This window comes from Nothoprocta perdicaria, unplaced genomic scaffold (assembly GCF_003342845.1).
Source record: "Nothoprocta perdicaria isolate Ctin4 unplaced genomic scaffold, notPer1 scaffold_30, whole genome shotgun sequence".
Lineage (NCBI taxonomy): Eukaryota > Metazoa > Chordata > Aves > Tinamiformes > Tinamidae > Nothoprocta > Nothoprocta perdicaria.
Window position 1 is genome coordinate 1,613,478 of NW_020455533.1, and position 15,686 is coordinate 1,629,163.

General features: G+C 39.5%; 1 protein-coding gene across 1 annotated transcript; it reads right to left on the minus strand.

Moving 5' to 3' along the window:
- Window positions 1–4,198: 4,198 nt before the first annotated feature.
- CCNE1 (cyclin E1) lies at window positions 4,199–15,223 on the minus strand. The gene is made up of 10 exons (XM_026042376.1): window positions 15,161–15,223; window positions 14,933–15,001; window positions 9,039–9,181; window positions 8,826–8,961; window positions 7,920–8,066; window positions 6,657–6,752; window positions 6,213–6,347; window positions 6,014–6,125; window positions 5,766–5,923; window positions 4,199–4,943 (listed from the first exon to the last, which is right to left on the minus strand). The coding sequence occupies exons 1-10, from the start codon at window positions 15,194–15,196 to the stop codon at window positions 4,821–4,823; spliced, it is 1,155 nt and encodes a 384-aa protein (XP_025898161.1). The 5' UTR covers window positions 15,197–15,223; the 3' UTR covers window positions 4,199–4,820.
- Between the last annotated feature and the right edge of the window lie 463 nt (window positions 15,224–15,686).

Sequence of the window (15,686 nt, forward strand, 5' to 3'; positions counted from 1 at the left end):
GTGCGTTGCGTATGGCCTGTTGTGCTCTGCACCGCAGCAGAACATTCAAAGGACTATGTCAGGTTGCTTTAAGAACCTGCCAACAAAGGCTAACTGACCATTTCCACATTAGATGTCACAGTATATAGCAATGGACCTTAAATGCCAGCACAAAGACATCTTGGGTTTTTTTCTTTTTTTTTTTTGGTTGGGATGCTTAATGATGGAACCACTGAATTTCCTCTTTTGAAGTTTCAGCAGAGCTATTGTAATATTAAAGATCAACGCTTCATTACATCCTTTTGCTTTCTTACCATACTTGTGTAACAACAACATGGTCAGCCTGGTAAAACCAAAATAGATTCCAGGCTATTCCAGCAAACTGTCTGCATCTCCAAACTGCCAACAAGCTTTGGACCAAAGCACCATGAATGACTTGCCTTTCTTCCTTGATAAGGATATGATCTAATTTGTCCTCAAGCATAAAAGTTTGCAGATTTTTAAAAGCACTGATTTTAATAGTCTACAACCATACTTCATTTCTTTTTACAATCTCAAATTCACCATAATGCTTACTCTTCTGCACTTGACTTGAAGCAATCAGGAGACTGAAAGGAGAAAGATTATGCAGTATGGTATTACTGTATTCTGTAGACTTGTATTTTATCAAAAAAATAAGTGTGATGCCAGTAATAGACAATTCAAGACTGGATAGAAAGTTTGTGTATTTTGAAGGTAAAATTCAATTTGAATCGTTTGCAAGTAGCATGGTTGAAGGACCCAATCAGCAGAACATTTATTGCTCAAAATGTGACAAAGACTGCTTGGTTACAGTCTTGTTATTTCATAACACAGAATTTCATGAATTTTCCAAAAGCCAAGTTTTATAAAGGCAAAATACGGACATTTAAAAGCATCTCCCCATCACTACTTATCCACCGCTTCCTATCATCTCAGATAAAAATCTTTCAGTTACTCCACCTTGACTTCGACTAAACCACCCTCGCAGATCTGTTCACTGTAGCACAGTTTAAAGCTGACAGTGAAAGAGGAGAGTAAAACAGGAAGCAAAAGCAGAGCTACTTCCTGTCACATTAAGTCACATAGTGGATCTGCATGCAGCCTTTTTTTTTTTTATAACATGACAAGTCTGAAGAGGAGAGCTCCTCATACAGATTATAGAAACTCAGATCATGTTGGGTGTTATTTCCATTCAAGTCCAGAGGAAAACCTGTTGTGGTCTTTGGCAACTCTCAAGCTCAGGTACCCTGATGCTACCCCTGAGATGTTAGGGCAGGGAAGCCTTGTATACAAGTACAGACTTGCACTGAGGGCAAGGACTTCACAGCCGACTAGAAGGTAGAGCCTGTGGGTGGCGGGCAAGCCAGTTGCTCCATACACAAAGAGGACATCTCTAGCACACAGGAATGGAGAGAAGCTTCAACTAGGCTGTAAGACCTTACAGGGCCTACAGTTCCCATGGACTGCATGATTTAATACCTGTGCCAGCACTCCATTGAACCTGCTTTGACACTCGACTTCTCTGTTTGCATGAGGCAGTTATAAACCCCATCATGTTGCAGAATTCCCAAAACCCAAGATGAGATGCTTATCTAACACTCAGACATTGATAATCCTGCACAGATCTGCTTTACTGCTTTATAAGAGACAAGCTATGAGGAAGAATTTCTAAGAACTATCATTAGATAATATATTTTCAACATTTTAGTATCTGACAGAACCACAGTACAGACCTAAGCATTTCCAACCTTTTTGTCTACCAGCACACCTCTTCTGACCCAAACTCACTATTTAAGCCTTGAGCCACTGATGTAGTGCTGTATGCATTCATTCCGTACAGTCACAGCTAACTGGCAAGGGTAGTTTTACAGCAGCAGTAACAAACATAGAAGTAGCACTGCAGTCATTTCTTTTGTTCAAAGTTTCACTGATGTTCCCAGCTTTCAGACCAAAGGGAGTTTTTGTTATATAGTTATGACAAACTCTTCAGGAGGAGGAGATAACCCCAAGCCACCTGCCTACTGTAGAATTCAATTTATTTTGCAACACACTATGCTGGTCTAGAGTTATTAAAAGGAGAGAGAGTTTCAATTCAAAGAATGAACAGTGATATACAACTAAATTGTTTTCTCAGCATCTCCAGAGAGCTTATAAACCCACTCTGCTCCTGCACTGCACATCATCCTCAATAACAATAGTAGTCTAGCCCCTTTTCCTAAATACCTTTTGCTCAGAACCCTTCCCTGCCTTTTCAGGTAACATCTTCTAGATTAGAAACAGCTTGGACAAATACATATTTGATATTGGCTCATGTCTGCACAACTTTAGCCCGCTTGTAAATAGGCTAAGTCTCTTCCTGCAACTACTCAGGCCAAAACGACTTCTTCCTCCTCCTGCAGACAATAAGAAAGATACTGAAGTGTCTTTCTGACTTCAATTGACTCGGAAGAATTTAAGAAATAGGATTCACAGGCAGAGAAATAGGAAAGGAAGACCCTCTCCTTTGTTTTAGGTCTTGGAACAGGGACAACTATTTTCCTTATAATGAGTTGCACTGTTCTCCCACCAAATGGTTACTACTCTGCAACAACTAGTGCTAAGCTCTTAAAGCTGTGCTAGAAAGAAGACACTTCAAAGACAGACTTGAGTATCATTATGTACTACATGATAACATGATTCCTAGAAGTATGATTAAAAAAAGAGAAAAGAAAAATAGAAACATTTTCAAGCAAGTCAGTCTCTTGGAAAGTACAGTTTCTTTGCATTCATACCTCAGAGGCTGCAAAGCATGCAGAGATCTCCCCATTCTGAACAGACTGCTCTCCACAGAAGTAAAGCAAGCAGACCTCTGAGGAGGGAAAAAAGTTATCATTTAGCAATTGAGCCAGATTACCATCTGAAGCAGAGTTCCAATTTAAAAAAAAAGTCTGTTATACAAACAGTTATATGGACCCTTTTATGTATATCATTTAGTAGAGCTTTCCCAAACAGCCCAGAGAACATATAGAACACCTGTGCCTGCATTTAGTCTGGAATAGATATTAAGCAGAAGCTTATTTTTAGCTTAAACTGAAAGTTAATGTTCATGATATCTGTATTGTTATTACAGAGCATTTTATTTCACAGTTAAATAAAATGCAATACCCATAAGGGATCAGTCACTTGTGTGATGTGCATTTTACAAATGAAACTTTGCACTCAAAATTAACAGTAGAAATACTAGCAATGAAATTTGGCCAGTGATTTAGTAACGTGTCCTGAACATTCCCGCCATGTTACAAGTATTTTCATTAACAGGCAAATACAATATTCTTTTGTCTAAAGCCTGCAGTTCTCAGAAATGAAAACTTCTCTGAACTAGCACTGTCAACTTGTTAGGCTAACATTTACACTTGTTGTATTACCAGAGGACTTCAAGTCATTCACTGCAAGAAAATAAAAAAGTGCTTACCATTACTTATGTTGAGCATTGTAATACACCAGAGCTTTAACTCTGATAAGAGTACTGGTTCAAGGAGAAGGGAAAAGGAATAACCTAATAAAACCAAATAAACTTCTAAAACTATGCCTTTCTGGAAACTAATGCTTAGACATTAGTCAACAGAGCAGAAGTTTGCAGAAATAATTGTTTAGCATATAAATACAGAAGCACATGAAAAAGTCTTGAAGTCTGACAAGCATTCAGTGCTGTGCATAGACCTTTAAAGTGAGTATCATGTTAAAAACAAGTAACTGTTTCTGTATCTACTTCTCTGTTCCCATTTTCTTTGGAATAATAATTCTCCAGTCTTACTATATATCCTCAAGTGTAACGGAGGTTAATAAAGATCTTGTTTCCAAAGAGACTGTAAATTAAAAGGGCACATGCTGTTCCAGGTGTCAATTGCACATTTGCACAGTTGCCAAAGAATAATCCAAAAATCCCAAAGTTCAAATGAGTATTTCTTAAGAAAAGGTAGGCTTCTTCCTTTCTAACCATTTCTTACCATCAAGCATGACCACCCAGACAATCTGATTCAAGAAATTCCCGATACACTGATTACTAGAAAATGTGCTATCGAAAGACACCTCTGTATCTGTCCCCCTTCCCAGTCATCTGCAGCTGGAACAAACAGGAAGTCCAGTTAGCACGATATCATAATTTTATTTTAGTACCCAGAAAGGAAGCTTTCATTGGCAAGCCAGTAATGGTAAATAAATAAAAAGTGATAGCTATTGTATCCTCTGACCCAGTTCCAACACTACTAGCAATCACAACTTTAGAAAGCTTAGCTGACCACAATTAAATGAAAAATATGAATATATATAAACCAGCTGTCTTAGACAGCATTTTTATTAAAAATGGATACACAGAGACATAGCAGCATTTACAATAAAGAATTTTAAAAGGCATCAAGTTGTAAGCCAACCGTTTGAAAAAGAGGCTTTGAAATATAGTCTTCCACAGCATTTTTATGCCCATTTGTCAGTAGGGAACAGAATGACTCCAGATTTCCAAAGGACAGACAGGCACAGTAACTAATCAAGCCCTTTCTCTGAACAGTTGGTCACATCAAGCATCACCCTCCTTAGCAGCATTTGGAGCACTCTTCGGTGTTCTTTTAAGTGGCTGGTGTACTTGATCCATTTATTTAAAATATTTTAATGTTCAATAAAAATATTTCATATAGAAAAATCTTCTGTCACAAAAAAGGCAAGGTTTCCTTTTCAGAATCTATAAAAGCTTATGAACTTCACTGGCAGCATTTCCACCATGGAGCAGGAGTCAGAACCAGCAGAACAGGCACTTCAGCAAAATTGTCTGTCAATGTTTTCTATAGTCATATGGGTTGTAGTCCAGCAGACTGTTTCTTACTACTTTGTGGTGGTGTAAGGACACCACTAGGAAAAGGTGAAGTCCTATTTTGCTCAGCCAATATGGCTTGTTTTGCTTGAGCTTTGTCCTGAAAATACAGGAAACAGGAGAAAAAAATCCTTATTTTGGTATACCACTGCAACAGACCAATATTTGTTTCATAATATATTCAATATATTGCTTCATAACTCAATAGGCTGCTGATACAGAAATGCATATGTATAGCCAGCCTCCTTCATGGTAACTAACAAATATCAATCCTACAGTATAAGTAGTTAGTGAATACAAGTCCTAGGAGGTAAATATTAATTTTTGGATCCTCTTAATCTGTATTATGTTACTTGAGCTTTCAAGACAGCAAAATTCAGCAGCTGCAAACTGCAAAAGGTTTAACTCTTACAACAGTTAAGTAATCTAAAAAGAAAAGCTTGATAATTTAGACTAATCATATTTTTTTTGGTCAAGATTTTGATCTTCTGCAAGTTTCTTATCTTAAAAAACACTGTTGGTCACTTATTGTCAACCACCCTTCCGGAGCAGGGCCTCATGATTAGTCTCCTTTTCTTCTTGATCAGAAAAGGTTACCTGTATTTCCTACAGGGACATTTCTAACATATTTGAGATATCGCAAAAGGCAGAAATATATTTCCCATTTCTGGGGTAATAATTTGTCCTTAGAGATCAGAGCCTTAAAATCACAATTACCTTTTTATATACCAAATATTGTATAAATCAGATCTCTATTCCAGAGATCTTCCATCTGGGGTACAGCCTTATACCTCTTATTGTTTGAATACACTCACCCTCAGTATTGATTTGATACTGAATTTATTCTAAAGTGTAATCACAGAATAAACAAAAATTAAAAGTTTTTACAGACAACTTCCCCCTTTGTTTCCCAAGTACGTACCAGCAAATCCAAGCTGTTTATGTGCGTTTGTATATTGTGCAAGTCTTCAGGAGCTATGCCTCTAAAGTGTTTCAGTTTGGAGCTTCCTACTTCCCGTATAGCCATTGCAAATGGAACCATCCACTTGACACATTCCTCTATCTCACACCATTCGTAACCTGAAAGACAAGATGTACAGTTTAATTTCTGAATTAAGACAAAATTATTAGAAATTGTTAGACTTGTCTAGAATTGTCAGTGACACTTACCTGAAACTTTCTGCATCAACTCAGATGAGGAGAAGTGGTACAAAGCAGAAGCTGCAAGTATTCCATATGTATATTCCAAGCAGCCGATATCTAGCACGCAGAGATCCAAGAGCTACAAGGCAACACATGCATTGTAAGCATATTGCTAAATAGGATTTTTTTTAGACGGTATAGCAATTAAGGATGAAATCAGTCCTACCTCTGCTATTTGTACAAATATTTGCTGTGGATATTGTGGCAGCAGCACTTCATAAAGCTCATTTAAATAGGCAACTTGCATGTAAATGTTTAGCCATGAGACAACTGTCAATGGATTTAAGTTCCAATTAAGAGCCTGAAAGAGTAGATATGCACAAGACTTAGTTAAAAGAATTCTTAGACCATGCAACTTTACTCTTGATGGGAAGCTGTATTTTCAGTTGGGCAAGGCACCCTTAGAATACAAATTCAAGCCTCCCCTGTGGTTCCCACCACTGACAGGGTGGTGGAATTGATTCATTTTATTACCTAGGGAAAACTGGTTTTTAATTAGAAAGAGAAATGTGCCTCTTAGTAGCATACAAGATTAACTGAGGTTTTCTGCTTTTAGACTGATTATGCTTTGTTTTAAACAGGTGCAACTAATTCCACTTCAAAATATTACCTTCATAATGATCAATTCCATACTGAGGATTTCATCTTCTGTACAAGCTCCATCTGTAACATAGGCAAACTGGTGCAACTTTGGTGGATAAATTTCCTGAAAGATAAGATTAAGTTAAGGAATAAGTTGTAACTAGTTCTGTGTGTTAAAACAGCAACATCACACATCTTCATTATTTCAAGATTTAAATAAAGCCAAAACAATCATAATGTCCTCCCCTGCCTTTGATGGAATGACTTTTTTGATGACAACTTTATTGTCCATACCTTTTACCTTCCACTTCTAATGGATCAGTACAACATGCGTTACATTTGACTACAGGACTACTGCAGTGATATTATACCTAAGATTTAACTAAGACTTTTTTTATACATACTAAGGAAAAGGCCTTTTTTCTCTCGTAATCAAATGAAGATCATATATGCTTGCATTGTTTAACTTTTACAAGGCTGTAGCCTGGCACATAATGACCTGGATCCTGTGAGAAACAGACCAAAGCTAATTAACTATGGATGTTCCAATGGATAGTTAGAAGACATCAGCAGCAGCAACAGAGCCATTATCTGTACTAGATTCCTCACATTAAAGGTTACAACTAACACAGAGGTTTACAAATGTTGTTGGCCCAAGGTTAGCCTTAAGAGATGCTGCAGGGAATAGAGACAAAGCAGACAGAGTTCCTCTAACTCCATCAGTAGACTTTAATTGCTTTTCAATAATGAGGAGACAGTTTGGCCTCAACTACTCAATGAGTAAGTTTTGCCTTAAATACACAAAGCTCACTAATGAAGCATCGTGATTTAGGAGCAAAAGAATTTATGCTAGAGAGAAGAGGTTGAAGATTTCTTTCTCTTAAGCAGTAAGAACTAAAATAGCATTATATGTTTTAAGTTTGATTTAAGTAAACAAAGAATAGCTCTTAGACTGGGTTATCTAGTACGTAATCCACCTAGTTTTATTTCAACAAGCAGTCCCCGCATAGAGCATCCCACTATAAACTCATTTAAAAAGTCATTAGAAACCTCATTTTTTTCAATGTTAGAATAATTCTTTTAAGATTAAGAGAGATATACTGTAGTGTCAAGTAGTCTTAATTTTAGCTATTTCCAGAACTTCTAAAAGACAATTTTTTTCTTTCATCTTTCAGCTCAAAAGTCATATTAACAAGCTTCATAAAATCTGCCTAAATGGATCTAGTGTACAGTACACATGCTGTCTGTCCTTTCACATTTTTATGTTTAGGTAAAAGCCAGAAATACTTACCTCAAGTTTCGCTGCTATGAATAAAGAAGAGATTCCAATAAGTTGCAATAGTGTTTTTACAACATTCTGTTGTGTTGCCATAAACCGATCAAAGAAATCTTGTGCTAAATAGAAAGTTTCTCTGTGAAGCTTGTAAACTTCACAAACCTGCAAAGAAATAATTTACAAAGGACAAGAACAGTTTGAGAGTCAAAAATAGATGCTATAGATTTATTCAAAAATGCAAGAGCTAGCTATTTAATTCATGCTGGCTTTCTGATTCACTGATATTAACATGCTAACTAAGGGTAGGAATTAAACAATTTCTTTTGGCTCACAAGACTGCCACTACAGTAAATCGCCAGAACACACATATCAGAGTAAAAAGCACACGCTTTAATGACACTAAAACATCAGTTTCTTGTTTTTGTAAACATGCATCAATCCAACACCTCAAAAGAGCAAATTCTCACAACTTTAGCATTAAGTACTGTGACTATGCTAGCATGTCATCCAAACAGCAAGAAATACTCACATAACAAGAGCTGAAGTATATTCTACATGTCAGTATCAGTGCTAGAGATGTTATGAGATGCATCTGGTCTCTAAGCCACCTTGTCTTTTTACAGTGACTGCTACATTCTTATAGCTTTTATCTGCAACATGACCTGAAAATGCTTAAACTGTGCTACCTTACAGGTTAATTGATAATTATACATTATCAAGCTAAATGAGTATCTGGTTATGTTGGCAGTTTGTACACCAGCAAATCAAAACATATTTTAATTTGGTGCTATTCCCTAATATAATTAAAACAAAGATTTAGTGCTAAACCAATGACACAAAGATTGTGAGAAGTGTCAATGACAGATTGTTACTAGAACACTTCAACAAAAACTTGAAATACTCACAAGCAGAGAAACTTACCTCCATTAGCCAGTCCAGAAGGATTGTTCTCATTTTAGGTTGCAGAAGAGGGTGCCTTTGCATATAAAGTTTATCTCTCACATACATCTCTTCTTTGTTTATCATATTTTTCCATACATCATCTCTGTTTGCCCAGCTAAAATAGACATATGCATTTAATCTCAAAATAGCACATAAAAAGGTAGATAAGCAGTAGTAAAGTGACACACTTACCCCAGAATTGGTAGTGGTGAAGCTCTAGTTGGAGTAGCGCTTAGATGAACAAAATGAGAGTAATCAACACCAACTGGATCATCATCTTTATCCGGAGTAGGAATCAGGGTATGGGGATTTTTGTGAATGTTATTCCAAGATGGCTATTAAATGAAAGACAACATTGCGCTTTTTAAAATAATCATTTTAGCTTTAAATAGAATACAGAAATTGGAAAGGAACTATGACAGAACAACTATGATGACCTCTTCAGACTGTTCAAATTGCATATTTTCACCTTTGGTAGATTGTGTCACTAAATGAAAAGAATTTTTACTCTATTTTCCTTTTGAAGAACCTCATGCATTCCATAAAAAAAAATCCAAGTTGGAGTCCTTTGTCAAACAACACTTTTCATGGAAAATATTTCTGATGAAAACATTTCTGAAAATATTCTTTCAGGTAAGGAATAAACAGACAGAACTTTAAATCCTAATCCAGAGGACTATACAAACACAAGATCAGAAATTATGGTAAGGAATATGCAGATGAGATACCTAGAATTCCGTGCAAAATGCCCTGGGAAATAAAGACCAGCAAAACAGTAATTTACAGATTTCTCTCTCAAATATTACAAGATGAATTGAGGCTTAAGTGGGAAGGAAATAAAGAGAAAAAAAAATCAGATTATCTGATTGCTTTGGAAGAAAGGAAGGATGTGTAATCATGTCAATCATTTTGTATACAGAAATTTACTAAGGTCTGCAAACATAAGATATCCAACACTTCATTTACCATGTCTTTTCACTTGTACACGGACTATAATACAAGTTTGGGCTTCCTTCTCTTTAAAGGTTGCTCATCCTGGCTAACTTAACTAAAATATGATCTTGGTGTACATTTCTTATTATTTTGCAGAAAAACATTCCTTTAAATTTTGCTGTAAAATAAAAGATCGTCACCCTGACTTTGCAAATTAATTAAAATTTGGCATCTCGAGTTAACACTCACATCTGCCATCTTGTTGCAAACTGACCTACCCTGTAGCATTGGCCAGAGGGAAGTCCTCAAAGATTCCTGACGTGCTTTGAGGGTAAAGCAAACAAACAAATGAGGTCAGAAGACTCTTATATGTCTGTAACATGTCTCTACATGAAATACCATCTCTGGTGAAGAGGCTTCCAAACCCGTTTTGTGCACTGTTTTCCTGTTACAAGTGACACCACTTTCCAGCAAAATGGCTCCCCTCTAGCACTAGCTTCAGAAACAAAAACCACTAACTTCAGAAACACAAACCACACTGCACATTTTACTCATCCTAAAGACAGATTTGTACTTTGAGTTACTGAGACAGAAAGGTAGTTTTTCCTCTTGGAGTTCTGCATGCAAATCTACCACAGCTACTTATTTGCTCTGTGATACCACCATACCACAGTTTAGTTCGGGTGGTGGAGGGGGAGAAGAGAAGAATCTCTAACTGTAAAAGTGACAGACTCCTTACAAACTGAAAGTTTGAATAAAAGTGTCACATCAGCATTGCTGTAGGTTAATTTTTGCCCTCCCTCCAAGCCAGACTTTAGTCACACTTTGTCCTCCAAACTGCATGGCAGGCCCAGCTGCCAACAGCCTTCAGAGAAGCACTGGCTTATCAGTTAATCAGCAAACCAAGAGAAAAGCACAAGATTATAAGGGATTGATTTAAAGGTGCCTACTATAAGGGAAACTTCTAAAAGCAAATTTGAAGTTCTCAGTATCACAAGGAAGCAACAATGACAATCGAATTAAGAAAGATCCTCCATCCCCCCATATTTTACAAGGAAATACACACAAAGATTCAGAAGCCTCCTAAGTGCTTTGAAAAGAAGCAAGAACAAAGTCTTGGCCTAGATAATGCATCTCACCGCGGACAGCAGGGAAACGGATACAAGCAACAACATTTAAGTACATATGTTAGCTAGAAAAATAATTAGAACAAATACATAGGGACTTCAAAGACAGGAAACTATCAAGAAAGTAGAGAGAAGCCTTAACTAGATTGAGAGAGGGGTCACCATAGCTTTGGCATGTACTGTGGTTGATGAAACTGGAATGCCAATTAGATTCCTGATTCTTTAGAGTATATTTAGCAAGATATTCAACTGACTCCACCAAAAGACTTCTAGAAACTTCATGACATCACATTGTAAGTGTATGGGAATAAGACTGCTGAACTGTTCCTTTTTTTCAGTAGTAGTTTAATGTAAGGGGGGAGGGGAAAGAAACATCAGGAAGAACTTTCTTTGGGCTTGCTCAAGAGCCAACCCTGAAGCCAGGAGCTGCAGTCTCCCCTGCAGCCAAAAGATGACAAACTCAGCAGCAAATCTGTGCAGTCTGATGGAGGAAATGGTATGGCCCTAGGCCTACCTCAGAGGTAAAAAGGATCCTAGCAAGAAAACTCAGCAACATCCAGAAAGATGAGCACATGCATAAGCTCACATGGAGGAAAAACACCAGGAAGAGCAGGAGGTAGGTGACAGAACAAGTCCTTGAGAACAGCCAAGCACCTTAACTCCAAACAAGCAAAAATATCCAGGGGTTCGGAGGGTTTTTGCTCCTATGCCTCAACAGTTCTTCTAAAGCATGCCCTCATTCACAAATGTATAAAGCATTCACTTAAATGGATCTTTTAGACACCTTTCGAGCATATACAAAGCCAAGCAGATTTGGGCCATTCAGGCTATTCTTACACAGTTAGAGCTTCACCAAAGCAGCTAAAACCAAAAATGCAAGCTACGGAGACACCAGGGCATCGTGGCACCAGTCAGGAGTACCAGAAGCAGCTTGCAGGGGCTCAGGGAAGCAAGAGGAAGGATGATTTTCAGCATGGAAACTAAAGTCAAAGAGCAGGTGGGAGAAAAGGTGTGTGTGTCTCTTGCCCTAAAAAACACCATCTCAGAAAAGACATTGCTATCAACTGTTACACTGCAGTCTTCTTAGTTTACCCATCAGAAGTAGCAATTCTGGCTGCTTCGCACTCACAGGAAGCATTACAGTATTTCTTCACCCATCAGAAAAGGGATCTTGACTTACCAAATAGGATATAGAAGAACATGCATAACTAAGTTATTCCAATTCATTTTAAGCAGCATAGAAGCTTGCGGTGTTTTAAATCTCTGAATTAACGTTGTCCTTCCTCACATTAGAGCAAAGGCAAATTCTCATCTTTTATAAGGTTCACATCATCCACTTGCTTGAAGTGTTTCCTTTTCTTGAAACACAACCTAGACTAGCTGAAATACAATCTTTCTAACACAACCTAGACTAGTAAAGCCATCTTTTCAGATGATATCTTTAAAATGGTTAGGTTGCACATTGACAATGGTAAGACTGCTCTTGAGAAGCATCTAGTGAAAATAATTTTTACTGATTTTTCTGAAAGTTTGTTTCCCCCTCCCACCCACCTCACCCCTTCAATCTGAAAAATGCAGATTAACTTCTTCTTAAAAATTCTTATAATTTTAAGTTTCAATACCCACACTCTAGATTTGGACACCATATAAGCTGTATCAAGATTATTTAGGTTACAGTAATCTTAGATGAATTTTGTTTTACATAGAATGTTTTTCCAAGGGTACATTTTACCCTTGGAAGTGTATCAGTCCACAGAACACAGCCAGAATTAATATGAGATTCACTAGCAGAACTACAACAGTGCCAGTTCTCCAAAATCAAACACAGAATTTATGCAATATTCTGCTGTCACAAACCTGATGATATAGCCATGCTTTCATCACATAAAGGGCAACGGCACCCTAATTAAGAACTCATGCCTTATGTTCAGCAGAAGCAAACTAATGAATTGAGTATGAAGATGCTATAAAGTGGGATGAGACTACGGTATTTTGCCTCATGTATAAACTAGCATCAGTAAACAATTTATTTAATGTAGAAGTCACGTGGTATAGGCTGCATTGGATTTATAGCTACTTGCATTTTAGAATTAGTGTGCCACAACAGCATAACTATCTCACTGGCTATCATACAAGCTTGCTATACTGCTGCTGGAACCATAAACATATTCTCATTAGTGGCCCGTGGCAATTTATATCAGAGAATAGCTTGTGTCACACCATCGACTGAAGAGCTGCTGCTGTGCGGCCAAATGTTAGCTTTTTTAAACAGATCTGTAACAATCTGGCTACTTTGTTATGACAAAAAATCTTCTCCATGTATGGACTGATACAAAGGTGCTCCTTTTATTTATCACTTACAGAATCCAAGGGCGAGTATTCTAAGCTTAACTTGATAAACTCCTAAATCTGTATTTTGAAATGCCTACTGACTAGATTATCTAAATTTTAATATGTCCATCCTTTAGGAAGTAACATTTAATGGCTGTTAAGCCAGTAACACAAAACACAGTCAGAACTGGAAGTCTTTACTATTGTCAGTGCTGAAGGTCACTATGTGTAAAATATATTTCAGGTTTCTTTCCACTGTCTTCCTGAAGGAGGGTAAACTAGGTCCATGTTTGGATTTAACAGTACTTACTATGCAGTAACTGCATGCAAAAAGACATTATTTAGCTCAAGCAGAATGAACCCTTTGGTGAAGGAGAGAACTGTGGTGAAGGACAGGCAGCTCTTCCTTGTCAGAAGTGAGAAATTAGTTTAATATACTGCACAAAAGAAAGCCAGAAGGGAAGGAGAGATCTCCTCATTAAATGCTCACCATTTGAGCCCTGCTTAATATGTTGACTGATAACTAGTATACGCAGTTGCAACAAGCAGAGGCCATTCCAAACAATGATGCCCATCTGTTATGGTAGCACTTTAGTCTTAGAACTTCCAGCTGCCACTTCTGGTTAGATGTGCCACATTATGCATAGCCTTGCACACCAAATGAGTCCTGCCTGTATTCCCCAATCATGACTTCTGCAGTTTTAGTATCACCCCGCATGTGCATTAACGGTCTGAAGTCCTACAGGCAGAGCATGCATTTGTGCACAAAAGCACACAGACTTTCTTCAAATTCCGAGAAAGGTAATAAACCTATTTTTGGGAGTAGGCTAACCTTGTTGTTTTATTTCAATTAGGTACCTCAATGTGCAAGAGTATCATGCAATAACCAATAGCACGTGATGTCTGAAGACTACAAAGAGGACACCAAGATGAAAGTTAGTTTTGACATCATAACTCAGGTCATTCTCAGTATCTCACTTAGGAGACTACTGGTGGCCAATAACAGTCTCCACTGACTGGCCCAATTCCCACAGCCTAAGCAGAAGTTCTCTCTGTTCTTTTGGGGGATTAAGTATAACATTTCACCACAGCACTAGCATGTAGTATTATAAACTGGTAACTTCTAATCAGTAACCTCTTGGTTTTGTGCAGGCCAGCAGTAATAATAGAGAGTGGGAATCCCCTGACAGTGAAAGGAAAGATTCCTCCTTCCTCTGTCTCAACTTATACATAGGCGTGGATGCAAAAAGGTCCATCTCAAGAGGCAATTCTGGTCACATGCCTAAGTGTCTCATGCTATGGCCTACAAAATACAGCATATAAGCTAATTGCTGTACTTTCCAGGTCTCTAGAGAGGTCAATACAGGTCCTCTCAGTGTAAAACTACATACATATTAAGGCCTTTGCAAGCTGAACTCTTGCAATCCAAGGATAGCTGGATATGCAGAAACATCAATATGTTTTAAGACCAATACAGGCCTTGTCTGCTGCAAGGTCTTGGAACCAAGCTGTAGCAACAGGGGAGCTTTGTGCTTTCCATCATCCACGCTTGACAGTGCCCTCAACCACTGCCACAGAGCACATGGTATTTGCGCATGAGCCTTACTGTGCTCAGAGCAGTAATGATGTCCTGTAGAACAATAATAAATTTCCATTAGGCTATATATTGGCATGACCTAGAGGCAAAGCTGTTACCTGGCTTTCATACTGCTTTTTCCTGTTCATTTCTATTTCAGCAACTTCTTCATCCGGATCCTGCAAGAACTGTAGAAAGACATAGATAACTTTGGGTCTGGGGTATGGATGATGGGTAGAGGCCACCCATGACAGTCCCGCGCTGGCCACCCGAGCTGCCGCATGGCCCCGGGCGCCCCACAAAGGCGGCGAGGCCGGGCCGGGCCCAGGCAGGGCGGCCGCACTCACCGTGGCCACATCGGCTTTCCTCTTGCGGGCGCGCATGGCTCCGCCGCCCTCGGCGCGGGCGGGCGCCGGCTCCTCAGGCTGGTCGCTGTCGAGAGAGAGGAGATGGAGGCGGCGGCCGGGCGCGGTGCCCGAGGGTGCCCGGCCGGGCCTAGGCGGCGGCGGCAGCGCTCCCGCCGCCGCACTCACCTCTCGCGGCGCATGGTGCCGCCGGGCCGGGCCGGGCGGGAGCAGCAAGGCCGCCGCCACAAAGGGCCGCTGCGAGGCCCGGGCACCGCCGCCCCGCTCACTTACCGCCCGCCGCTTAGCCGAGCCCGGCGCCTTCGCGGGGAGCGGAGGCGGCGAGCGCTGCTGCTGCCCGCGGCGGCGCGGGTGCGGGGCAGGGCGGGCTCCAGTGGGCGCCTCCTGCCTCACGGCGCGGCCGCTCCCGTGGCTGCGCACAGCGCAGCCCGCGCCGAGCGGGACATTTAAACGCGCGGCGCGGGGCCGCCTTCCCTCCGCGCCCGCCCGCCCGCCGGCCGCACACGTG